General features: G+C 41.2%; 1 protein-coding gene across 6 annotated transcripts in view; it reads left to right on the forward strand.

Moving 5' to 3' along the window:
• Positions 1-25,948, forward strand: part of CTBP1 (C-terminal binding protein 1) — a 1,451,962-nt gene that overhangs the window by 789,401 nt on the left and 636,613 nt on the right. For all 6 annotated transcript variants that reach the window (XM_069204084.1, XM_069204092.1, XM_069204101.1 and 3 more), the window contains one exon: positions 11,312-11,365. In XM_069204084.1, the coding sequence (XP_069060185.1) occupies positions 11,312-11,365 (54 nt within the window). The remainder of the gene's footprint in view (positions 1-11,311; positions 11,366-25,948) is intronic.

Genomic DNA, 25,948 nt, shown 5'->3' on the forward strand with positions numbered 1-25,948 from the left:
AGGAATGAGCTTCTATTATTGTCTTGTTCTTCCCAAGAAAACAGGGGAATAGTGATCCATCCTAAACCCCCGGAAACGAAACAAGTATTTTCTAGCCACTGTCCTTTTACATAGTCGCACTCTGAAATATCCTTCATCTCCTAAACCACGGGGACCACATAACAACTCTTAATTAAGAGGATGCATACTTCCACATCCCCATCCATCCTAAACATTGCAAATAGCTACGCTTCACTATAGCCGGCTCCCATTACCAATTTTAAAGTCGTCTCATTTGGTTTCAACTCCGCTCCCTGCATCTTACTAAATGTCTATCCCCTGTGGCTCTTCTGTCAGGAGGGACAATCATCAGGTATTCCCCTACCTCCATGACTGGTTGGTAAAAGCACCAACAGCATTTCAAGTGTCCAGTGCCACAGAGACTTGCCTAAAGTTGTTCTCATACTAGGCGTCACTCTAAATTTTCACAAATCATCAGCTACTCCATCCAAGAAGTTAATGTTCCTGGGCGCAACACTAGATACTGTCCAAGACAAACACTTTCTATCCCAGGACAGGCAACAAAGTCTCAGAGAACTGGATCTCAAACTATCCAGGAAAAAAGCCAGTTTCAGTGTCTCTGTTCAAATAGCCTCTGGGCATGTCATCACCGACCAGTCTGATCCCTCTCCTGAAAATGAGCCTTACAGGAACAGATACAAAACCATGGATTCAGACAGAAGGATCGTTTGAGAACTGGGTGACCATCACACAGGTATGATGAAAGCACTAGCATGGTGGTCCCAGATTTCCCACCTGGCGAAGGGCCTCAAATTCTTACCTCAAATATCTGACTTTATAATAACTATGGATGCCTCCCTAGAGGGCTTTGGCGGTTATCGGCAGGACCTGCAAAGTCAAGAAAAGTGGTCTCTGCTCCAGAATAGCATACATGTCAATTGCCTGGAGCTCAGAGCTGTCTGTCTCCAAGCTTTCCTGCCAAGCTTAGCAGGATCATGGGTATTAGTTTGGACAGACAATACCACCAGCATGTACTACATGAGAATACAAAGGGGCACAAGATCACTGGTGCTATCCAAGGAAGCTCAGGAAATCTGGAGCTGGCTGACAGCACACAGAATACCTCTTCAGGCCAAACATGTTCTCGCTACAAGCAACCTCTCTGCATACATGCTAAGCAGAACTAAGAACAGCTGCCAAGAATGGGAGCGCCATCTGTCCTCCAACCAGATGTGGTCCAGCACTCACCATAATAGCAGGACATAACTAATACATTTAATAGAAGGACAGTGGTGAAAATAATACGGCCATATCAACCCACGAGCAATCGGAATAAAGGGCCAAAAGAACTGGTGAGCAAGCTTATAGAACTAAGGAACCAGGAATATTGAAGGGAATAAAGAAGTGCCCTTAGGAGAATCTGGATCGGGCAATGGCGATGTTAACAGGCCAGGTGTTAAGAGAAAATGCTGGCTGCAAGTGTGCTACATAAATAGAGTATGGAAAGTGAAAAGGGACTTTAAAAAAAAGAGGGGGCCCAAAAGAATTACTGCAGCAGCCATATTGGAAGAAAGTTTAATTGCATAAATCTATGCTGATTGAACAGAAAAGGAGGAAGAAGAAAATAAAACCAGAAAGGGGGAGGGAAAGTGGGAAGGTCCCCAACCAGTAATTCTTTGCAATATCAAGAGCAGTTGGACATCCAGCCAATAACACATTATATATGAAAAAAAAAGGAATATAACTCAAAGCAAATATGTGTGTGTGTGTGAAAATATATATATATATATATGTGTGTGTATGTGTGTGTGTGTGTGTGTGTGTGTATATATGTGTGTATATATATATATATATATATATATATACACACATGAAGTCCCTCTAAAGGATGTGGAAAAAATAATTTGGAAAACAATTTTAAATCACACATGTTATGAGGACATAAATTCCCAGCAAATCTAAGAATATAAAAGGAAGACCCTTCCCAGCAAATCTAAGAATATAAAAGGAAGACCCATCGCTAAAAACTTGCCAAGTCCATATATTCTCATACTGGATGCAGCACAACAGAAACAATGGCCTTATAATAAAGAAGTCTAGTCCTTCATTTCGTTCAGACCCCTGTATAAGGAACAATTTGGGAGTAGTACACACTATCCTAATCTTAATACCGACCCTACCTGAAAATTACAGGATCTTATTCTTAAGATCATGGAAAAAAGTAAAAATGAATGCTTTTTGAGTCCCAATTAATTTGCATTTCTTAATACTAAGACACCTCATACCCCAGTTATTAATACACTTCCCAAAATACATAAGAACCAAAAAAATCCCCTCGGAGACCAGTCATATCTGGCTGTGGGTCTGTTTTTGAACGTTTAGGAAGGTATGTTGATTTATTTTTTTAATGTATTTTTTTTATTTTTTTTATTAAGGACTTTGTTCCCCTTACAACATGTAATGTAAGGGATGGGATAGTATGGTCTTAAAAAATCGGGTTTAGCATTTGTCCTTTGACTCAAGTGATTGGTTTTTATGCATTATGGACATTGAGTCCCTATATACCAACATTCTGCAGCAAGATGGTATTTTAGTTATATGGAAAATTCTTGAAGAAAGAGCACGCCCTCATGAGGCACCAACATCATTCATTATAGAATTGCTGACTGGCACGAACCTGCAACTTCTATGAGTTTAACAGCGATCAAGGGTACATCTATGGGAGCAGTTTTTGCTTCCAATTTGACTATACTGTTTATGGATGATCTTGAGAATGCAGTTATTCTTTCTAATATCAATCCATTTCACAACCATATTGTTATATGGAAGCGGTTTATTGTTGACATATTTTTAATTTGGCATGGATCTGTTGGCAACCTGCTGGAATTCCAAGGGTGGCTTAATATCAGTTGTAAGGGCCTCAGATTCACTCTCGCATATAGCAAGGAGGAGATCCCTTTTCCTCGATCTTATGATTAGAATCAAGCATAGAAAAATATATACAGTAAGCCCACAGAAAGAAACACATTACTGGCTTACACAAGTCATCATCCTAGAGCACTTAGAGATGTGCTTCCCTATTCTCAGTTTTTAAGGATTAGGAGGAGTTGTTTCTTTAGGGAAGATATTTTTTGTGAGGCAGCCATGTGAATGAATAGTCTTGTTGTCAGAAGGTATCCACGTACATTAGTAAGAAGATCAATGAAGAGAACTGGGTATTGCCCGAGGGAGGTTCTTTTGACATCAAAAGAAAAAAACGAATAGTGACAGATTAGTTTGTCAGCACTTTTTCCCCATCTCTAATTGGTCAAAAAAAGTATCCTGAAACACTGTAGTGTTTTAAAAGCAGGAGGGGATGACCACTTTTTGCATTTCGTAAAAGTCTTAGCCTCAAGGATCACCTAGTCAGGGCTGGTATTTCTCCCACTAGGCCCAAAAAAACTGTTTTTCATCATTAGGCACCCGCCCCTTTGACTGGTCATTTTAAATGTGGAAATTACGGTGTTTGTGATTTGACTTTTGATACCAGAGAATTTGTTTACAATGATGTAAAGATGACCTTACAATATGAAAATTGTTGTAACACTAGCAATTTGATGTATGCTGCTTTTTGCCCTTGCAACCTTGTACATTGCCCAAACACAAAAAAGGTCAATCCATATCCTCAACCCAGAAGCCAACTGTGATGTAAGGTTACCAGTGCCCCTCTTCTCTGAATTCGGACACATGAGAACTATCTTCACTAGCAAAATAAATAAGTTGTGAAACCACCAATAAGAGGAGGTGACATTTCAAACATTCTTAAAGAAGACTTGATATGGTTTCTTCGCACAAGAAGCTTACACATGGGTCTGAACAGACTTCATTATTCTAAGGCCATTGTTTCTGTTGTGCTGCTTCCACCAAGATATATACTTGGAAGGCTCTTCCTTTTATGTTCATTGGTTTGCTGGAAACTTGTGTCCTCATTCACATCCTTTAACAGGACTCCACCGCTGGCTTCTGTTGGGCCCAAGCGAAGTGTGCGCGGCTGTTCAAGGAGACGCAACCTCCGTATCAACCTCCAGACTTCCTCTCCTGACTGTAGGACAGTCGCTGGCATTGTGCATCAAAGACAGCAGAGTATTTTACTTCTCACTCTCAATTTGTCACCAAAGAAACCACCCAACGCGTTTCGTGTATCCTGCAACCTTGCTCACAGATAGTGAGCTGCCATTTTTCCCAAATATTTATGTATGTCAGTTGTTCCATCATCGGAGAAAGTGAAGACCGGCTACCGTATCACCATTGTGGCAAAGGATCAACATTCTTTACATTGTCTGCTACTCGCAGCATTCCCAAATCAAACATGCTGATGATTATACAAAATTTAAATGTGAAAACGTGTAACATTGTTCTTTTATACTTAGAATGTTTAGCATCCTGATTAAGCGATCACAGCAATATCTTACCACGTGAAACATCACTCGATCCTCTGAGTTGCAACACAGTCCACTAAGCTTCATTTCACATTATTTGAATAGCAATTTCCGGACAATTATTTCATCACCTCATGAAAAATTACATTACAAAAACTGCCCAATAGTCAAACAATAATGCATCATCATCCGTCTCAAGTGGGTGGTAAATCAAATTTGGCTGTTTGCGGCATACACTTTTTACACCAAATCTATTCAGACTATCTTATAGGACATGGTTATTACTTAAGTTACATAAACTTGCCAAAATACATTCCCATATAATTTATTTCTTTTATAAGATGCAATGGACTAATTGGCTTCGTAATCACCTCTATATACACATAATTCACCCCTAATAGGGGTATATAGTCATGGAACTACCAATACTTGAGGGTATGGCTCCCCACTACCTATGCATTTATTTTTGTCGCAAATTTACCCAAGTCTGTTCTTATTGACCATTGTTTATTTAATAACTTAATTGGCTGCAAGTGTGAATTGAGTTTGTGTCGAAAGAACTAATGTAAAACTATTTTTTTAATGGTAAAGTCAGATTTTGAATTCTGAAAATTGCACTTTTAGAAGAGAGGCATTTTTGTTTTTTTGTTTGATGCCTGCAACCTGTATGCTGAGTTACCCTAGCTCACATGGCTAGGTGTAGCTGGCAGTTCATATTTGTGTATCCCTCCCAGACAGTGAGACAAAAGGGGAATAGGTGTTGGTAAGATGCAACATCTCTGACTTGATAGGGACGTTGAGCTGTCACCTACCACACTTGCACATCACAAAGATTGTTCTCACTAGAATAAGTCCTCCTTATCATAGGGGAACAAAAGACAAAGATTGGGACGGAGAAGCCTCATCCTCTTCATGCTTCATCATCAGTTAGTCTGCCCCACCATGATGGGGTAATCCCACCTTGGTGGCCTCAACCTCTGGAAGAGGGAGATCAGAATAAGAAATTCTGGCTAAGCGAGGGGCCCACTCCAAGAATGAAAACTACCTCTTTGTATACCAAAGAAAATATCTTTATTTAATGGGTACACAGGGCAGGGCTAAAAACCAATTTAGGATGATATTGCAAGTTTATGTTTTGCCCTTCCTTGCTATCTCCCTGGGGGAGTTGTGGGCTATATAAATGCACATCACATAAAAATCACCACATTTTTACTTTGGGTCATTTTTATGGTGATGGTGTGTGGTAATTGTCAGAGAGCATAGTACAAATTCCTGTTTGAACATGATTCAAAGGTGCAGATCAAGACTGGGAGTGTATAGATTTTAAGTTAAATCCCAACACCTTCGTCCAAAGAATTCAGAGTTTTCTGAGATGACAGTTTAATCAGTTAAATATCACAGCAGATTAATTATCTGATGAAATGTGTAATTTCAGTAGGAATAAGGCAAAGCTTTAAATCAGGGTAAGCTATTTTGAAGTCACAGTTAAGTGGATGAGGAACATCCACTATACACCACAAATACTTTGCAGAGACAAATGATTTGAAAGAAAATCTTTAATTGGAATGTTAGGTCAGTGGCTCTCGAATTCAAATTATTAGATAAAGGTCAAAAGGTGGCATCCTAAAGCGTAAAGAATGTGAAATCTTATGTATTCTAGAAACCAGATAATATGCATAAATATTTCCATTTTGAAAGCAATTGCACACTCTTGGCAGGGGTCATTTTGAATGGAGTTTTAATCCATGTGTGCTGGTGACATTAAATCTTTAATTGACATTTATGAAAAAAGGCATTTTATATAAGTGGTGCCTGTTAAAGCTGACCAAACTGAATGTCCTTCCCTGTTCATACATGTTCTGTTCAACACAGTATCAATCCTGCTTAAAGTGCAGCTTGCCCTAAATGAAGAGGCTATGATTCCTCGTATGTGCATCTTTTATGGGATTTCCCCAATATTATGTTTGGGGGAGCAGTTGTGAAAAGATTTAAACAGTGTGGGGGATGAACCTCAAACTGAAAATGAAGGAATGTGTTTTGAGCTGTGCCCTGTTAACTACCAAGAAGAGAATGGGGTTGAAGGCTGAAACTTTGATCCTGGTGTTTGCAAAATGCTGCATTGCAGTCATAAGGTTGCACAAGGGACCTCCAGGGCTAGATAACTGGCAGAAAGAGTTTGCTTAATGGACAAAATGTGGACCGTTGTATTTGACCATAACTAGACCTGAAAACTTCAGACCAGTAACTTCAGTTTTCTAGTCCTTCAGACCCTTTTGTGTTTTCCAACTCGTATGCCATCATGTTGAAAGACTTTAAAATATCTACTCTTCAATTGACCTATTTGGGTACACCATTTTGTATATGCTCTGGGCCCCTGGTGTGTAGCAATGGCTCCAGTTCTCTCTGTCTACTCTAGTTTTTTTTCTGGTATGGCCTTTCTACTGTAATAATGCCCTATCCAATTTAGGTACCTCTTGATGAAATTGCTTTTTTTTTTTTTCTTTTCTTTTTTTGCTATGATGGTTGAATTGTCTGTAATGATGCAGCAGCATAAGTGTTTAATCAAGGTCAATTAGGTATTTGCGGATTCCTCTTGTGCTTCTTAGTAATTAGGGATGCACAAAGTACCGAAGCACGTTTGCGCATCCCTAGCACACTATCTGGAGTTTTATGAATGGAAGAGTGTGTCTAGCATGTGGCTTATATGGATAGTGTTTAGTTGTTGTGGAAGAAACAAGATTTGTGTTCTGTGTTTTGTCGTTACACTTCTGCAGGAGTTTGAAGCTAAAACGTCAGCGATAGACAACTTAACATTTAATGCTCATTTGTAAATGAGCAAAGGGTGGAAAGTGCACTGTTACCTATATGGCAGGCACTGCTCAAATTATGTTGTAGCAACGAGAGCATGATGGGCAAGTCTTTATTGGTTGGTTTTCTGATTTTTGAAGTGGGTCTTTTGGTTACGCCTTAAACCTAAATCATCCCCACTGTCAACCCATTGCCTGTGACATTTTTCCCACTTGGATCCTTCTGTCTGTTTCTGCGTAGTAATGCACCAAAATAATTTTATTTTTTTGAGAGGAGCACTGAATGGTTACGAAGTGCTTGCTAGTGAATAGAAAGTAAAGGTCTACTCTGCAGTCTTGAGGATTTCGATAATGTGCATCCTTAACCATTAACAGTAGCCAGCACTTAGATTTACAAAATGTTTCAAACACTTACAACTTATTAAAAATCAGCACCTAGACCTTCCCCGGTGCCTGATGTCTTTTACACACAGTGGATGATATTGATATGGTATATGATATCTTATATAAGTTGACTCACCCCACTCCTGGAGTATGCACACTAAGCCACAACTTAAACAGGATGAAGCATGCATGGAGTACATATATATATTGATTCTTGTGTAGGAATTTACTGGGTCTTTCTTGTTTTTGGTCGGAGTGCAACGACTTGATGTTCTTATAGATTTAAAATATGAATCCGTTCATAAATGTTAAACCTAGCCCTTCACAGTTGCTCTTGTTCTGCATCATTTTGATGTATTTGACAAACCTTTAATCCCATCAACCATCCTCGCTTCTACCTACTGACCATCATGCACTTGTATTCCATAATCCATTTCGATATTGGTTCACTTAACAGTAGTCTGCCCTGATATTTTGGAGACAATCTTCGAATTGATGTTGATTTAATAGTTCTTCATTGAGACCCAAATAAATGAAGAGGTTAAGGAATTCAACTCCAAGTGGCTAAATACATCTACCTCTTGTTTGACACTCCTGAAAGATCTGCCTTAATCAGGGCTCTCACACTGTTCAAGTAGATTATGCTAATGTGCATACTGCTTTTCACGTTTGCTATTTGTATTTCGGAGTAAAGAAAACCCCAGATATTATGCATGTCCTTCTGCTTCTCAGTGGCTCATGCTAGACAGGCATTCTAGTTTGATCTCTTGCTTGGCGCATAGAACAGTCTAACATAAAGTTGCACAGTGTATGAACCAGGCATTCAGGTGATATACACCAAGCAGAGCATTAAGGCCTAATACTAGCTATTACCAAAGTGCAAGAGATGTACCTCAGAAGGACAGACAGCACGTGCCAGGGAGGAGAATTATGGAGTCGACTGCCCTAAAACATCTGAGCTGTGGAAGAACATGAATGGCTTAAGCTAGGTAATATGGTGCTTTTCAGGAAAGAAATATGGTCAGAAGTCATATTTCACTAGGTCTATGCTAGGAGATTTATTGCCTCGTTTGGTTTGTTTGGTTACATGGTGTGCATGAGCAAATTGACCATAATATTAAAAAGTAGTCTTGGGAACTGAAGTAAAGAATAATTATAGAATAGGCAATTTGGAACTTGAGGCCAGATGTACCAAGCCTTTTGGCATTTGCAAACGCCCAATTGTTTGTGACCACAGAAAGGCATTTTAGTATATACCAAACCCAAATTAAGATTAGTTAACATGTTACCGAATCGCAATTTGGGTTTGTGGCTACATACCGGTTTGATGTTTGAAGGGGAGTGTTTAGATAGAGTGCTCCTTCCAAATACCAATTGCAGTGGGATGTATTAATGTTTTGCAAGTGAAATGGGTACCCCTTTCCCTTTGTGAATGTTGAAAAAAAAAAATTACAAAAAAATAGGCAGCAGTCCAATGGTGGTGTACCTAACCGTAAAAACTGTTACAATTTTTTTTTTTTTTTTAATTTATTAAACTCATCTTGTTTTCCTTTAAGGAAATCTGGTTGCATATTTTCTATAAAAAAAAATCTATATTTAAAAGCATTCACAGACAAGGTGGTCGGCTTTCCTCAGCAGGCCACCATTCCTGTGATGGCTGTGATTCATAGTGGGGCACTGTCTGTCCTACCTCATTAATATTCATGGGGTATGTCGAATTGCGACCCACTGCAAATCAGGTTTTGGAATGGATTCAGTAATAGTTGGTGCACAATTTGCAGCTGTTTCACAAAATCCAGTTTTAGTACATCTGAACCTAGGTCCCTTGTATTAAAGTGCAGGCCAGTGTCGGTGCTGAGCATATATCCTTAGTCGATATCATTTACTTATTCTTGTAGGTGTATTTTGAAACTAAAGCTTGATGAATTTATGTAAATGTAAAAGTATTTTTACAGTGACCAAAAACGTTACAATGTTAATTAAGTTAGTCCATGGATTAATTTATTTTATTATTGGCTTTGTTATTCCATGTAACTCCACACAGAAGGGGCACTGATTTAGAGCGTTAAATTGCAATGCAACTTTTAAACGCATATCAACCTTATGCAAAACCTTACAGTTTGATCCAGTAGAGGCAAAGTTGTCTGAATACCTGAGTTCCATTTTGAGATTTGGAGTATCTTGCTCTCTTGTCCGCTCTTGTACTTTTCTGTCATTCTGCACCTTCTCTACTACAAAGTCTGCCACACCTTTAACCTATAACTAACTTAAGGAGCCAGCAGGTGTGACTGTCTCAGCGCTGGGAAGCCTGAACAGTTAACTGTGCGCTATACAAAAACACCTGAACTAAACTGAACCTTAGAGTTTCTTATGCTAGGTTAGTCACAACTTCATGTGCCGTACTAAAACAATGATGTTCACACTCCTTACAGAATCCATCCCAACAGAAAGCAGCCCAGGAGAGAGCATCAGCAACCTTTCTCTATTGACAGGAATGTATTTTCAGTTTTTCACAGTCTGCCCCTCTACACATGCTAAGGGAATCACTCTTTAAGTTTACTGCCCTCAACTTAAGTCTAAGGGCCCCAGCTTTGGAAGTGAAGTAAAACAATAAGATCTTGATTAAGATCTGGGCGGATTAATTACTCTGTCACAACGGTGACAGATATCCCGTCCTCTGAAATCCAAATCCCATCATCTCCTATGGGATTTAGATTTCAGTGGAGAGGATATCCGTCACAGTTGTGACATAGTAACTCGTCCGCTCAGATCTAAATCGGGTCCTACTTTTTTTTGTCCAGACTGGCTGTTATCTGTTGAAAGTGAGTATACTCTATTTCGAATATTGCAGTGAAGATACTATTGCTGAAAAACACCTGTCAGTGAAGAATCTAACAGTGAGATATTGAATACTTGGGACACATGTCAAAAAGCTTTTTTGGAGACTGGCAGTTTCTTATTCCTAACGTATGTGTGATTTACTTTTGGTTTTCTACGAGTAGAACAAACTTGCGTACAGAAAAGGCATTGGCAAAGCCAATGGACCTTGACTTTCAATGATGTTACCAGACCTGTTGGCTTTGCCAATGCTTTCTGATGCTGTTGTTCCACTTTGGCAAAAAGAAACATATGCTTGTTTGTGGTTGTAGAATAGCAGCTAAAAAAAGCAAAAAATAAAGCCACAGTGGGATTATGTATTCACTTGTGTTATGATGCAGTAGCTATTTGTTTTACTTTGAATTTACAGTTCCAAAATGTTGGATGCTATTCTTGGAGCAATAAATTTCAAAATTATGCCTGAAAGCTAATGTAAGACTGAGTCGCATAGTAAAGTGTGCCGGAGGGTCCATCTGCCCCAAATGAAAAAAGTTAAGAAAAAACGCAACTGGGAAGGGCAAGGGACCAAAGCAGGAGCGGATGTGGGGGCAACTCTGCACCATTGGGTGGACAAGGTCTCTTAATTCTTCTGTGGTCAATTAAAAAAAAAAAGTATCACTGAGTTGGATAGAAAATATCCATTATCTGCCAGTAGTGACTAGGATCGCCTCATTCTCTGTAGCTATGTCTGTAATCTTATATTAGTATAATGCTGTAAAATGACCAGGCTTGTAGTGGGTCACAACCTGTTGTGCTCCAGGATATAATATCAAGTGATCTCCAAGCCGCAGAACACTGAACATTTTGATGTACCTTTCTTTTTAGAAAAGGCGTACACCTGGGCCGGGAAGCGTCCAACAGACAGTGCTCTGGTCGACGGTAAGGGACATCTGTATTCTAATTTTTGTTTCTATAAAGCAAATATATATTGTTATGGGCACTGCTAAATGTGCTTTGAAGATGTATCTACCGAGAGGAAAGGAGGCAGCCTCTTTCAGAAGGAAAGGGAAGATACTGAGGGGGGGATGACGTCAGATTTCCCAACTATCATGCTGGCACTTAATGTTAAAATACATTCTAGGACAAGCAGGGCAAGGGAGAGTGGGTTAAGGGGAGGTAGAAATGGAAAGGGGTGCAGATTTGTGGGGTACTAATTGAAAGAAAACCCATTATTTTGTGAAATGACTTTTTTTTTTAAGTATTTCCAATCCCAGAGAGGAGAGTGCGTGCGCGTTTTTGTCTGTGTGTAAAAATTCCTAGTGAAATCCCAGAGACCTGACTGAAAGCACCTGAACCCAACTATTTATCACAAAATATATTTATTACGGGGATGTAACACCCCCCGAAGCTACAGTTTTATGGATCCCACATTGAGAGGACTGTGTTGTATCTGATCTCCTGCCCTGACACTGTGCCTGTTCTCCTGGGTAGCGTCCCAGAGTGATGCTTTTGCTGTCCATGTTTTCCTTCAGCTGCATGGAAGAGCTGTTATCGGAGGAGGTGCAGGCCTGCTGCCTTCCAGCTTCTTAGAATGAAAATGAATGATTCCCACGCGAGGCCTCTTCCGTGGGGAGATAACGCAACGTGGGTGGTTTCTGCGCTTTTAAGATAGTGCAGTTTCTCTTCGGAGATGGGGCATTAAATCAAGCGCCGTTTCCGCCGACTCTACCCGGAGCCCCCGGCCTCGAGGCACGCTCATTCATAGCGCGACTGGCTGCCTGCAGAGGCGCTCGCGAGGATGCGAGACTTACTGGAGTGTACATAAAGCAGCTGGACGTGGCCCTGGGTGATCCCTCGATCCGGTGCCAGTTTGAGGAATAAAATGCAAATGTACTCTGTGCCTTCCCGATGTTTCGTGTAAATGTGACCAGACGAGCCGCAGCGTTTGCACTGAAATGTTGGCGGCGAGGAGCGTGGGTTTAGCGTTTGCTTTATGATTGGGTCTTCTGGGCGCCTCACGAAATCCGGTACTAAACATGCGCCTTATAAGGTCATAAAGCCGTTATTAGTCTCTATTGATATTTTTTGTCCCTCTCACATGCCTGCAAGGAAAACAGATGGATCCGTCTTTAGGACATTTTCTATTGGACTTCTGCGTGTTCTTTTCTCAGTAATGCGTTCTCAACCGCTTCTCCATTGTGGATGCAGATATCAATCTCTATACATAGTTAGTCCAACCGTTCAATAAAATAACATATATTACGAATTAGTGGGTCATGGATTGGGCCGAAAAAAACACCGATATAAGTTTTAAAAAATTCCTACATGTTTCTTCTGATCCTTCTTTTCATCAGCCTAGTTGTTGTAAAAGCGTTAACGCCGCGTAGTAACATTCTCCTTGAGCAGCTGTTTAATTTCGGTTGGCAGACAGCATATTTCTCGACCAACATAGTTTGTAATCGGTTTGTTTGCCAACACCGGCTTTGGTTGTTTATCCCCAGGCTGTGAAATATAAATCCGAAGTCCCCGCTTCAGACAGGTCTCCCTGGGAACCTGACTTAGGTCTCACCTGGAGAGCAACACGCGTCGTTGGTTACTGCACAGGAGGAGTCCGGGCACCGGACGTGCCAGGGGGACGCAGTTAAAGGTGACGATTATGAATGACAAAGGCCACCTTCTGTTTCTCATCAGTGGGCACGGCAGGATGTCGCGGGAGTAGGGCGGTGACCACGTGCAGGGCAAGAGCAGCCATCTCTTCCTGGCCAACCACAGGTTCGAATGCACGGGGTCGCCATGAGAGATGTGACCAAGTCCACATTTTATTGTGGGGAAAGGGCGAGAGTCCACATTTCTTGAAATCCTAGTTTCATGACCCACTTCAAAGAACTGGACGCGGGAAGCACTGTTATCACGTGTTTGTAGATGTCCTATAATTAGGGTGACCAGATTTTGAGGAGCAAAAACCAGGACAGGTCAGACATAAAAAAAGGACTAAAGACTTTACTCTCACTTACACCTGGCCTGTCCCGTTTTTTGCGTAGCTTTGTGAATGTACGCCTATACGTCATTTGTGTGTGTGTGTGTGTGTGTATATATACACACACATTTACAAGACTACTTATATAAAATTAGCTGAGGCTTGACCTCCCACCCTGCACCCCCAAACCTCCCCCAACCAACTCTCTCTGCTCCCCATTACATCTCTCTGCTGGGAGATAAATACATTGAATTATTTCATTATTTCTAGTCGTCTGTTAAAGGAGAGCATACCTTTAACTTATGCTTCCCTAGGTGATCTGACCTTTGTCCCAAAAACTGGAACATTTATTTAATGATCTGACCTTGTCCCAAAAACCGGGACATTTATTTAAAATTAAGACAAGCGTGGGGACACTGGGGCAGTACCAAAAAGCAGGACTGTCCGGGGGAAATCAGGACGCCTGGTCACCCTATTTATAATATCTCTTGCATATGTTTCCTTGTTGTCTTTAGGGAGGAGGCGGTGCACGAGTTACCATAGTGACGCTGTTTCTTTACTAGCATCCCCCTAACGCAGCTTAGCTGCTACACGCCCTTTGTCCATCTGTTTCCCTGTTTTAGGGCTTCATTAAGTTTTTTTTTGTTTTTTTTTGTTATATTTTTAAAGAAGCGTTGTACTAGCTAGCTCATTTTACATTTGTTTGTGAAGTGATGCTTCTATTGACCAAATCTTTGAAAATTACAGCACCTGGTGTCAGAAAGGATGGCTGCATATTATAAACCATTTAGTTTTTTTTCTTTTCTTAATTTCATACTTGTCAAAATTCTGTGAAACAAAGAGGTGGGCATTTTCAGGTTTCGAACAGATAATTAACACAATGTTGATATTATCACCAGTGGCATCCCCTAACCTTTAGCCACCGAGGACATTGCAGTGAATATGCATTAAGTGGCCCTGGGAAGGTGTGTGCCACTTTTTTCTAAGGGAAGGGCTAATAGTAGGGACCTGTGCAACACAAACTGCAAAACTGAGATTTCTCCTGTGCAGCCTGAGATGCAGGTATCAAAGGGTCTATGGCCCAAACTAGGCATACGGAGTGCCAGCCAAAAGCTCTTCACTAAGCAAAAGTCAAAATCATTGGCGTATTCATTCTGTTTTTAAGTGCATGTATTCTGCGTAGTTGAAACGTTGTTGTTTCATGCAAAATAATGCTTCCTTATTTGCACATGTTCCTAATTTTTATTAATCGCAATAAGATTAAGAGGAATGCAATCCTAAACCACTGAAAATGTTCACCCTTGGTACTTTTTTCAAACTAAAACATAAATGGAGGCTTTAATAATATCAGGCAATAGTCAAACGGATTATTTCCAGAAAATGTAAAACTGTCCAAATAAGTTCCTTTCTCGTGGCTTCATGAGAGGAGGGAGAGTAATATTTTCTTTGGGTTTTACATTTTTTCCACATCTCACATTGAAAAGCGCCCCTACTGCCCTGGGTCATGCCTCTAGGTTTAGATCACATTGACAGGTATTGGTTGACACTTTAGTGACAGTCACTGGGGCTCTTTGTCTTCGGGAGAAGCCACAGTAAGCAAACGTGGCTAGAGTAAACGTAGCCAGTCAAAAGTGCGAGCAGCGGGATAGGTTCTCTGATGGGCGGATAACTGTAGATGGGAAGGATCCAAGTCCTTTTGAAAATAGGGCAATGTCCACTGCAGGCAAGAATGATTGTGAAAGTGACTAAGTGTTCCCATGGCTGGACATCTTACGGAGATAATTATCTATCTAACAGTCAAGGTCAGTCATTGCTGCCAGTGTTTGTGAAGCGTGAGCACTCCTCATTTCACAGTATCTGCTCAGCTCCCTAAAATGCTTGTACTGCCCACTTACCCTGTGAACACCTCCACTGAGAAATGCCAGTAGTCCACACCCCAGAGAGAAAAGGATAGGGATAGTCCATGTAATTGAAAGTGTCCTGCAGAAAACAACTCAAATGCTAAAAAATTGGGTTGGATTGATTACCATAATACTCTGTATCTGCTCTTTATTAAGATTTGAGATCAGCCTTTAAGATGGCTGGCAGCCCTTTGGAACACACACTTAAAAAAATGTATTCCAATTATGCGTTCCAAGTTGTGTCGGCTATCTTGTTCCTTTATTGAGAGAGGCAACTCACCCATGGTCTCCTCTACACCCGTGGGTCACACTGTGACTCCCTCTCCGTGGTCTCCTCTATATCTGTGGGTCACACTGTGACTCCCTCTTCGTGGTCTCCTCTACATCCGTGGGTCACCCTGTGACACCCTCTTCGTGGTCTCTTCTACACCCGTGGGTCGTACTGTGACTCCCTCTTTGTGGTCTCTTCTACACCTGTGGGTCATGCTGTGACTCCCTCTCCGTGGTCTCTTCTACACCCGTGGGTCACTCTGTGACTCACTCTTTGTGGTCTCTTCTACATCTGTTGGTCACACTGTGACTCCTCTCCGTGGTCTCCTCTACACCCATGGGTCACGCTGTGACTCCCTCTTTGTGGTCTCTTCTACACCTGTGGGTCACTCTGTGACTCCCTCTTAATGGTCTCTACACCCATGGGTCACACTGTGACTCCCTGTCAGTGGTCTCCTATATACCAATGGGTCATGCTGCAACTCCCTCTCAGTGGTCTCTTCTACACCAATGGGTCACGCTGTGACTCCCTCTTTGTGGTCTCCTCTACACCCATGGGTCACGCTGTGACTCCCTCTTTGTGGTCTCTTCTACACCTGTGGGTCACTCTGTGACTCCCTCTTAATGGTCTCTACACCCATGGGTCACACTGTGACTCCCTGTCAGTGGTCTCCTCTATACCCATGGGTCACGCTGCAACTCCCTGTCAGTGGTCTCTTCTACACCAATGGGTCACGCTGTGACTCCCTCTTTGTGGTCTCTTCTACACCCGTGGGTCACACTGTGACTCCTCTCCGTGGTCTCCTCTACACCTGTGGGTCACGCTGTGACTCCCTCTTCATGGTGTCCTCTACACCCATGGGTCACGCTGCAACTCCCTCTCCGTGGTCTCTTCTACACCCGTGGGTCACGCTGTGACTCCCTCTCCGTGGTCTCCTCGACATCCGTGGGTCACACTGTGACTCCCTCTCCGTGGTCTCCTCTACATCCGTGGGTCACCCTGTGACTCCCTCTGCGTGGTCTCTTCTACACCCGTGAGTCGGACTGTGACTCCCTCTGCGTGGTCTCTTCTACACCCGTGAGTCGGACTGTGACTCCCTCTCTGTGGTCTCCTCTACACCGTGGGTCGCACTGTGACTCCCTCTTTGTGGTCTCTTCTACACTTGTGGGTCACGCTGTGACTCCCTCTCCGTGGTCTCTTCTACACCCAAGGGTCACGCTGCAACTCCCTCTCAGTGGTCTCTTCTACACCCGTGGGTCACTCTGTGACTCCCTCTTTCTGGTCTTTTCACCCGTGGGTCACGCTGTGACTCCCTGTCAGTGGTCTGCTCTACACCTATGGGTCCCGCTGCGACTCCCTCTCCGTGGTCTCCTCTATTGACAACGGCAACTCCCCCAGAATTAGCACTACAGGGAAGTACAATCAGAAAACCGGCATCACTACACACATGAGCAAAAGACGAAGACTGTTTCAAAATATGGCGTTTTAATGTTATTCTCTCTTGCTCTCTCATTTTTATGTATTTGTTATGCTTTCACGCTCACTGTTCACAACAATAAAAACAAATTATAGCAATCAGCTAGGGTGATACATCGATAATGCTGTTTTCGCGATTATTGAGGCTGGAGTCCTCTACAAACATTGATCACGCTGCTGTAACTGATTGCAGAAAATTATGTCTGTATCCTGGAAATGTAAGTGTCACGGATGCATGCACGCAAAATGTCACGCTAGCCCCTTCTTTGAGACGAGGGACCAGTGTTTACTGCTCATGCAAATGTGGCAGAGTTTTCGTAGGCCAAGCGTGTCCAGTCACCTTTAGATCTAGTCCTTGAGCTCTTTTTTTTGCAGGCTTGGTAAGGAGACAATTAATGCTTTTTGTCTTTCTGTAGCACAGAGGCAGCTGGCAGTGGTTGCTAGTAATGCCTGTATGAGGTGCTGCGTGTCTCCGGAAGCTGGATGCGCCACAATTGGCTTTTCATTCTGCAAATCATTGTTTGCAGGTGTGATCTTCCCGATAGTTCTGTGTTTGGTAACTAAGACTTCAGCGTTCAGACGGCATTTGTCTGTACTTGAAGATCCAGTGACGTAAGTGCTGTCGAAGAGCGCGTGATGATTCCACACTTCAGTGCAGGAAGGAAGTGATTGTGACTTTACAAATAGCGCCTGCGTTCTCTCCCCGCTGCACTCAGCGGGTCCTTTCACCCCCGGCGGAAGTGGGGGAAGAGGCTGCAGGCAGCAGCCCGAGCCGCCTACGTAGAAGACACTGGAAGAACATACAAGAACACTTTCAGAGACATACAAGCAGAAAACAAATGCACATCACCCCCACGAGCAAGAGGGGGCGCGTACTTCTCGGAACACAGCTGGGACAGGCTCTGAACATCAGCAGACCCGCCCCCGAACAATGTGAATACGTGTTTTAATGTTGCTGACCTTAAAATAAAATTGCTCAGTGGGTGTATGCACCAGAACAGATATTTGTGCGTCACCTATTTGTATGGTCCAGCTCCTCCTCCCCCACTCTTTCTGCATTCTTCTGTCTGGTACCACCTCCTCACCCGCGTGCCCTCTCTTGCATTAGCTCCTGTTCTGTGGTGCCGCCAAGTCATGGGTTTGTGTACGTTCTTCTTCTGACTCCAGTTTTACTTTCGTGGTGTTCTGATCTGTGCGGACTTCACCATCTCAAAGGGGTCCGACTCCCCGTCAAAGATCTGGTCGAGCCAGTTGGTTACAATGCGTCTGACGCCTTGGACGTCCCTCTGTAGGATGGGGGATTCCAATATGCTTCTAAAATGTTTTATTTTCTGAACCACAGCACAAGAATGAAAAACTGTTGCTGCTATTTTAAAAGCATTCTGTATTGTTGGAGCATGGCAAAAATTAAGTCTACACCTGTGTACTTTATACAAAAAGGAAATTCTTTTACCATCCACCTTCCTGTTACTTTTCCCTACACTCTCACCCCCACCCTGTGCGGTTTTATTTTTCTTCTGATGTTGCACAGCAGTACGGACTCCTCTGCAACATGTAATAAACATTGACAAAGCCAGTAGATATCGCGTAGGCGAAACATATTGGTTTTGCCAATGCTTGTTTTTCTGTTGGTGCCATAATGGCCTGGTCATTTCCCAAGAAGTTACCTTGCGCACAAAATATGGAACTGACACGTTAAATAAGTAGTATAAACTCCTGATTTATAAAAGTAGAAGTACAAATTGCATGTTAAAGTGTGGCCTGCTTTACTTACACGTTTCTCATAATAAAGCAAACATGTTGTACACTACTGTATGTCTGACATTTTCATGGAAAAGCCTAAGGGCATTTTTGTGTTTTCTTAAATTAATATTCCAGAAAAGAGAACTGTTGAGCAATTTAATGTCATGCTCATGGGGAAGTTACCTAAAATAGATATAATGGTTTTATTCTTGTCTTTAATAAGACATCTCTGACTGTTGGCCTTAAGAGTCCCCCCTGGCTACAATGTTAACAGACCATACATAATTTCTTACTGAAGAATACCAAACTCAATACATTTTCTCATACTCCTTGTGCACCCATCTTAGACACTGAGTCGAGCTGGAAAGAGGGTTTGCCTAAGAACTAGAAACCCCCCCCCCCCCATCTTATTTGGCCACAATAAACAACACTCTGTACCAGATGCAATATTCACATTTAGTGCTTCTCCTGCCGACTTAACTGCAGTGCCTTTCTGTAGGCGTATAGGTGATAGATCATCCTAGTATCATCAATTACTGGGGGGAAAAAAATTGCGATCCCTCTGACTCACTGCCTTCCGAACACTCTGATCATCCCTATTTTATTGTCTACGAGTAGTGCATTTTCATAGCCTCCACACACCAACAACTCACTAGACCCTGTGAGCGTTGACACAGCTTTTCTCCCACTGCTTTAATCTCTCGGTCTGTGGTCCATTTGCCTTAGGAAGAGAAGCTGTAAGCAGTTGACCTACTGTCCTACTTCCACACTTGGCCAAATTGTTTGAACTTGAGCATACGAGTTTCCCTCCATGAGTCTGAGTCTCTATCATTATTAGTACCAAGATGTATAAGAACTAGATTTGTGGTTAACCCTAACTTTCTGCACATATTCACATGATAATAAAGTATTCTTGAAATTGTGTATCACAGTCATCTCAATTGTAATGTACGTTTTTATGATGGGACTGCAATAAATAGATGTTAAAATCCTAAAATGTATATTTTTATATATTTGAAGGTGATGCATTTACATCATTAGATTCATGTTTCATTCTTGGATAATGCAGCATATGTTTGGTATTATGTGAACCCAGCGCTATTTCAAAGTATAGATAAACAAAAGTATAGGAAATTGCCATTGGTATGATGCAAGTGGGAGCATCAGTCAAATGGAGTTCCTCTAAAAGGATTTGAGCCAGACAAGACACCTAGGGTTCTTCACGGCGATTTCGCCTACTTTCTATTTTCAGCAGTGATTGAGCCCATTCTTATACCGTAATGTCTAATAAAATAGAGGAGAATTTCAAGAACAGTACGTATGTTGAAGAAATGGTGGACTAATTTAGAGTCTCCCTGCAGTCCTCTTTTCTGCTTAGAGAAATAATTTTCACTTGCTTCATATGACTCCCTGCATGAGTTTTGAGGTGAATGTGGGACTAGGTTAAACCAGGCCATTATGTGATGTGCCTGCATTGTTCCATCCTGAGTTAGGCCTTTGCAAGTGTGTGGGGTCAGGATGTACCATCTCTGTTGTTACGGCAACCAACTGCTATATATTGATGAACAAGTTGATAAGCTTATTTGATAACTTGATTCTTACAAAGTGTTAACCCAATTTTCTTTGATGCAAGATTTAGGTGGGCTGTGGTCATTATGAAACAAATTGTGTTTTTTTTCTCAAGATTATTCCAAGCAATATTTTGCAAACTTTCACTTCTAGATTTTTCTAGACTATGAGGATGACTTGAATTATTTTATTGGTTTATGGAACCATCCAATTTTCAAAATGTCACGCTACAGTAGTCACTGTTTTATTTGTGGTTCTGACTGTACTATCTTATACATTTTTATAGGCCCTGCTTCTTATGAGATCAATATTTTGTTCTTGCATGGATTTTTCTGAATACGTTGATCTGCAATGCATAGCATACACCTTTAGCTCCTTTTCTACTAAAGCCAGATAAACCCAAAATTGAATGGGCTATATTGGTGGATATTTTTTTAGGCATATGAAGAAGTGTTTTGAAGTCTAGAATGTGAACCTGAAAGACTTTTACTTTACTAAAGTTGCATTTGGCTGTGGAAGGTCTTAAGGACTTTTTAGATACACCTCGCCGTATTGATGCTTCCAGTTACTTAGGTGTCTATAAGCATGAAGTCCAACAAATGTACCATAGATACGGTAAAAAATGAGTAGTGTATTGGAACACTACAAACAGAGATTAGTATGTTTAACCAAGTTAACACATATCAAATTGAAATAAAGCCTAGGAAGAAAAAAAGTTAGGTTCTCTGTGGACAGAGGTATTGAACAATTCGAAAAATATGTTGATCTATATGAAGGGACATTTTAATGTCAGTTGTAGAAAATATGAAGCAAGTAGGATTTTAAAGAACAAAATCCAGAGAATAAACTAGACTCTGGCAGACAGGTATAGGAGGAAAGAAATTTGGAATTGTCTGTGTAATCAATCCCATTTTGCACGTGACTGTTATTGCCCTTCCGTTTACAAGTTATGCAATAAGTATGGATGTTAACAATGTAAGGCCCAGACTCAATTGGGCGAGAGCTGCATTGCTGGTGAACCTGAAGATGACAATAGAGAATGTTCAAATTGTAAAATGTTACTTGTGGAGTGGCCGCCGCAGAGGCAGGAAATGTTTACCACACTTCAGTATTGCAGTTGCGAGTGTTCAAGTAGATGTGATGCTGCACTTAATTATAATGAATTAGTGAAGAAACTATGGAGGGTACTACCTGTAGATATTAATACAGGTAGTTATGCAGGGCACAAGCTGGATTGTATTGGATATTTTTAGGCAAATTTATCATTTCAAAAGGAGAGAACAAGAGATAGGTTTAGTGGTGCAGAAATGGAAGCCATTGTTGTAATGGCCCTACAAGGAGTAGGTGGGCTTTAGGTTGGACCTTGCAAGAATCGCCCATTGTACAGTCTGGTGAGTGGTGATACCTATGCATTAAACCAGGAATGTCAGGATCCGAATGAGTTAAAACAAAAATTCAGAGGTGTTTCCAGTGAATAGCTAGGAAAGCGTGAGGAATTTCTAGATCGAATTGCTTTAAACATTTTTAAAAAAGGGTATACCAGCTAGACATTGGGTTAGAAAGGTACCATAAATGTATCGGTATGGACTGAAATGAATACTGAAGGGCATTTGCTAAAACAATCGTATTCAACCAATCAAATCACTGAGGCATCTATCTCCATTGTGATTTTCTGCAAGCCTTCAGGCATCTCAAGACTTCCCGTCGATTTGTGAAGTTTACATGAGTGCACTCTGTACCTAATATCAATGAAATGGAGTCATCATTAGTTGGGTGACCATTGTTTTTTCCTTGGGTTTACCAAGTTTTTAACCACCAAATGGAACCCGGGCACGATAGATATTAATTGGAATATGTGTTACTTGAGGGGGGCTGCCTCAGTTTAAATACATGCCATTTGAATTAGCCATTTCTTCATCAACTTTCCAAAGGGTTGTCTCTGAATTGTTCCATCAGTAGGTAGATGCTGTAGCTTTTCAAGACAATCTTTTAGTTTTCTGTATGAATCAAAGATGACCTGATGATAATTTACAAGCTATATTAAGTGTTTTAGAAGGTAGATGCCTTACTCTTGAACTGAGGCAATCAACCAATAAACGAGTAGGTTCATCATTGGATATCTGAAGGCACTGAATCGCTCGATGCCAAGGTGACTGCAGCAGATTCAGTCTCAAATTAATTACTTTCATGTGTAGGATTTGCAGATTTCTGTTCAGGACCTTGCAAGTGAAATGGAGTCGTTCAGACAGTTGCTCAAGCAAAATACCTAATTCAATTTGGGGCATGAGTGTAAGGAGGCTTTTCCAGTAATTGTATTGTAAAAGCCCCATGTTTAAAATCGTACATTTTAATGAGGCGTTTCTAACACAGTCAGTGACATTTAGTGTGATAGTTATTGTGTTGGTGGATGCCAGGCCCATGGTTTGATGGCATTACTGTCCCAAACACGAGACAAGAAGTCCACCTGGTAGGTTTTCTGAGAATGTTGATTCCATGTGAAAAATGGGTGTTTGCTTGTTCTGGCCTGCTGAACATTTCCATACTTTTTCACGGAGTGCTGGATTGCTAATACAAATGCAGCACAAACCATTGGACAATATGCCTTTTCCAGCAAATGAAAGGGCACTTACTGTAAGGGTATCCAGACTCCATGCTGCTTCTTCCGTTAGAGGAACCAAGAGATAAGGATGGGATACAGAGTGGTAGTGTGAAGCTGTGATTATCAGCAGTGAATTAAGAGTATGTATTATGTTTAGGGGCAATGGAAGTAGGTGTGCTGAGGTGCTGCAGGAGTTCAGGAGAAGGCGACTGAGCCCTAAAGAGACCTTTACATTTTGTTTTTAATTGTCCATTTAATGTTACTTCATAGAAAAAGTAAATTGCCAGGCAATGTCTTCGGATTAACTGCTGCGTATTACATTTGGAGATTGGTGTTCACTTTGCCTCTCCTTAATTGTGAAGGGAGGACATTTTGTAATGTGAACCGAGTGACCGTCTTGCTGGGGTGCAGGAAGTGCGGTGGAGAAAGCTGTAGGATGTGGTTTGCAACACATACTATACTGCAAACACTTGTAAGTGAACTAAAACTATTTAAAACACATGAGCAGCAAATAAGTACAAATTAAGTTAATTGTTCTTTGAAGTCCCGAAGTGAGACTGAAATAAAGATTTTAATAGGATTAAAACAGATCAAACCCTTTACTAATGTGATGCTCAAATGATAATCCACAGAAAGCTGATTTTCACATGTTAACACTTGTGTACCATATAGGTTTCGCAGGAAAGCTGCATGTTTAATGCTAACTTAAGTGGCCTTTCAGCAGAAGAGGTGCTCTCTCTGAAAGGCAGTACCTTAGCACACAATGCTTTGGTTGTACTTGGGACAAAGTGTGCCAAAATGCACCACTGGTCGCACACTAGTCCCCCACCATTCTACAGCGGAGTAGGCAAGGTTGATTTGCTACACTTCTTGCCCGTGCACCTCTTTAATTTCAACATCTCTATTATTTCACTGACATCAAACATCTTAATATTGTTCCTGCACTGCTGGTTATGTGTGAATGTCAGTCTATTTTTGGTCAGAAGGTAAGAGTTAGAAAGTACTAATGATCAGTGCTTCTTTGTTGATCAAAACACCTATTCATGGTGGTTGACAAACAAGAGATTATCTTGCAGTGGAGAATGAGATTCTGATGAAGGGTAACAAAGTAGTTCTACCTATCAGCTTGCAGAGAATTCTCTACAAGGGTTGTGAAGTCCTTTTGGGTATGTTAAGCACCAAACGCAGAATGCAACAATATTTTTAGTGGCCTGGTTTGGATGCAGAAGCAGAGCGGAGTTGCAATGCTTATTCGAAAAGAGGCAAGTTTGGCAAGTACTGAATAGCTTTTTACTGGGAAGTGAACAAATAGAATATACTCCAAACAGTTGAAAATCGACATACCCATGACTCAGCGATCATTTCCCCAATAAAAGGTAATTTACCTGTTCCTATACAAATGAATATCATTAAAGAAGTTCTGAATAACTAGTGCCACTGAGGTTTACTGTAAAGTTCATGCTACAACTGAGAAAAGATGGTCATGCAAATAGTTGCGTAATCGTGTCCCTTGCTGTATAGTTTCTCATTGTATAATTGAGATACAGCTGACCTGGTGCCAGTATCTGTCAGCAGCCTGCCGATTGTTGGGTGAAATGCACATAAGTAAATGCAGAAGGTCTACAGATGGGTGCTTTTACCACGCTTCTGTATAGTTTCCAAGACCTTTCTTGATTTGGTTTGTTATTTTGCCACGCTCCCTGCACACATTGTTGTTCTTTTATTTTTCCTAAGTAGGAAAGTGATGTTTACATGCTATATGGTACCCCCAACGTTATGTAATAAAGATATGGCAACTCACTGAGATGCAGAGGTATGAAGCCAAACTAAGTCACTTCTTTTTAAATATGATATGGGTATTTATTTCTAACAGTACCACACCATTACCCATACTTCAATACCTCCCATTAAATCGTTAGTCTCTTGCTCCTGATCAGAGCTCTTCCAATTACAGATAATGCATAAGGAAGATGGAATCTGTACTGCAGAATTGAACACATCAGGAAGAAGTTTCTAATTTCTTGAAAATGTATGTTAAGCAGTTTAATGAAAGTTTACATCAATACTATGTTTGTGTTTTAGAATGTAACTGCACCACGCAGCTAGATTCCTACTCTCCTCCGTAACACTTCACCATAAAGCTAATGACTACAGAGTGAAGGGGCCGCCAAGTCAGGCTTCTTTTTCATTTTTAATTGGTAATTAAGTAGGCATTATGATGTCACAACCTGCTGTTAAAATAGAAACAGTGATTTATTTTTATTATTTAGGACTAGTGATGTCACAACTGTACCCTAATAAGAAAAGCAGATACAATTTGTATTCAAGTGTTGCACAGTCAAATATGCTATAAGGAGACTAATCCCAGTACATCCAGTATTGGCTCTGGCTGTTTTAGAGGACTGTTACTGACATTCTTTCATTACACTTTCTCTTCCTGTTGTTGTTAGGTTTACCTGATATAATCTTAGCTACCAAGTGAAGTGTTTTTCGACCTGGTCTGCATGCTGGTTACAAAACCATTTGTTTACTTTACAAACGTAGTTATTTCTGCTGTTTCTAAACACAGTGAAATCGTGCAACCCTAATTACCAATAATTACTATCACCAAGTAGGTCAAAAGCAGTGGGTGGGCACCATCTTGTTCTTCGCTTTACTTTGTTGACACCACTGTTTGTCATCTGTTCCATGCATTGCAATTACCAGTCATAGTACAGCCTCAGCATCCCTTGCTTCTTCCCTTGTGTCTTTGACAAATTTGTCCTTACTGACAGCAAGTAGTGCTACACAAAGCAACAGTTTTTTTTAGTTTTTTTTTTAGTGCAGGCTTTTTCAAACCCTTGGTCACGCCTCCACTGGGAGTGGAAGAAGACGGATAGAGCCACTTTCTAAACCTAGATTAAGTATTTCAGTACCACTTTAGAAATGGTGAGATAGTGATTAAAGATCAGGACCCTTTCGAGCCACATAAATGATAGATTTTCGC

This window comes from Pleurodeles waltl, chromosome 1_2 (assembly GCF_031143425.1).
Source record: "Pleurodeles waltl isolate 20211129_DDA chromosome 1_2, aPleWal1.hap1.20221129, whole genome shotgun sequence".
Taxonomy (NCBI): domain Eukaryota; kingdom Metazoa; phylum Chordata; class Amphibia; order Caudata; family Salamandridae; genus Pleurodeles; species Pleurodeles waltl.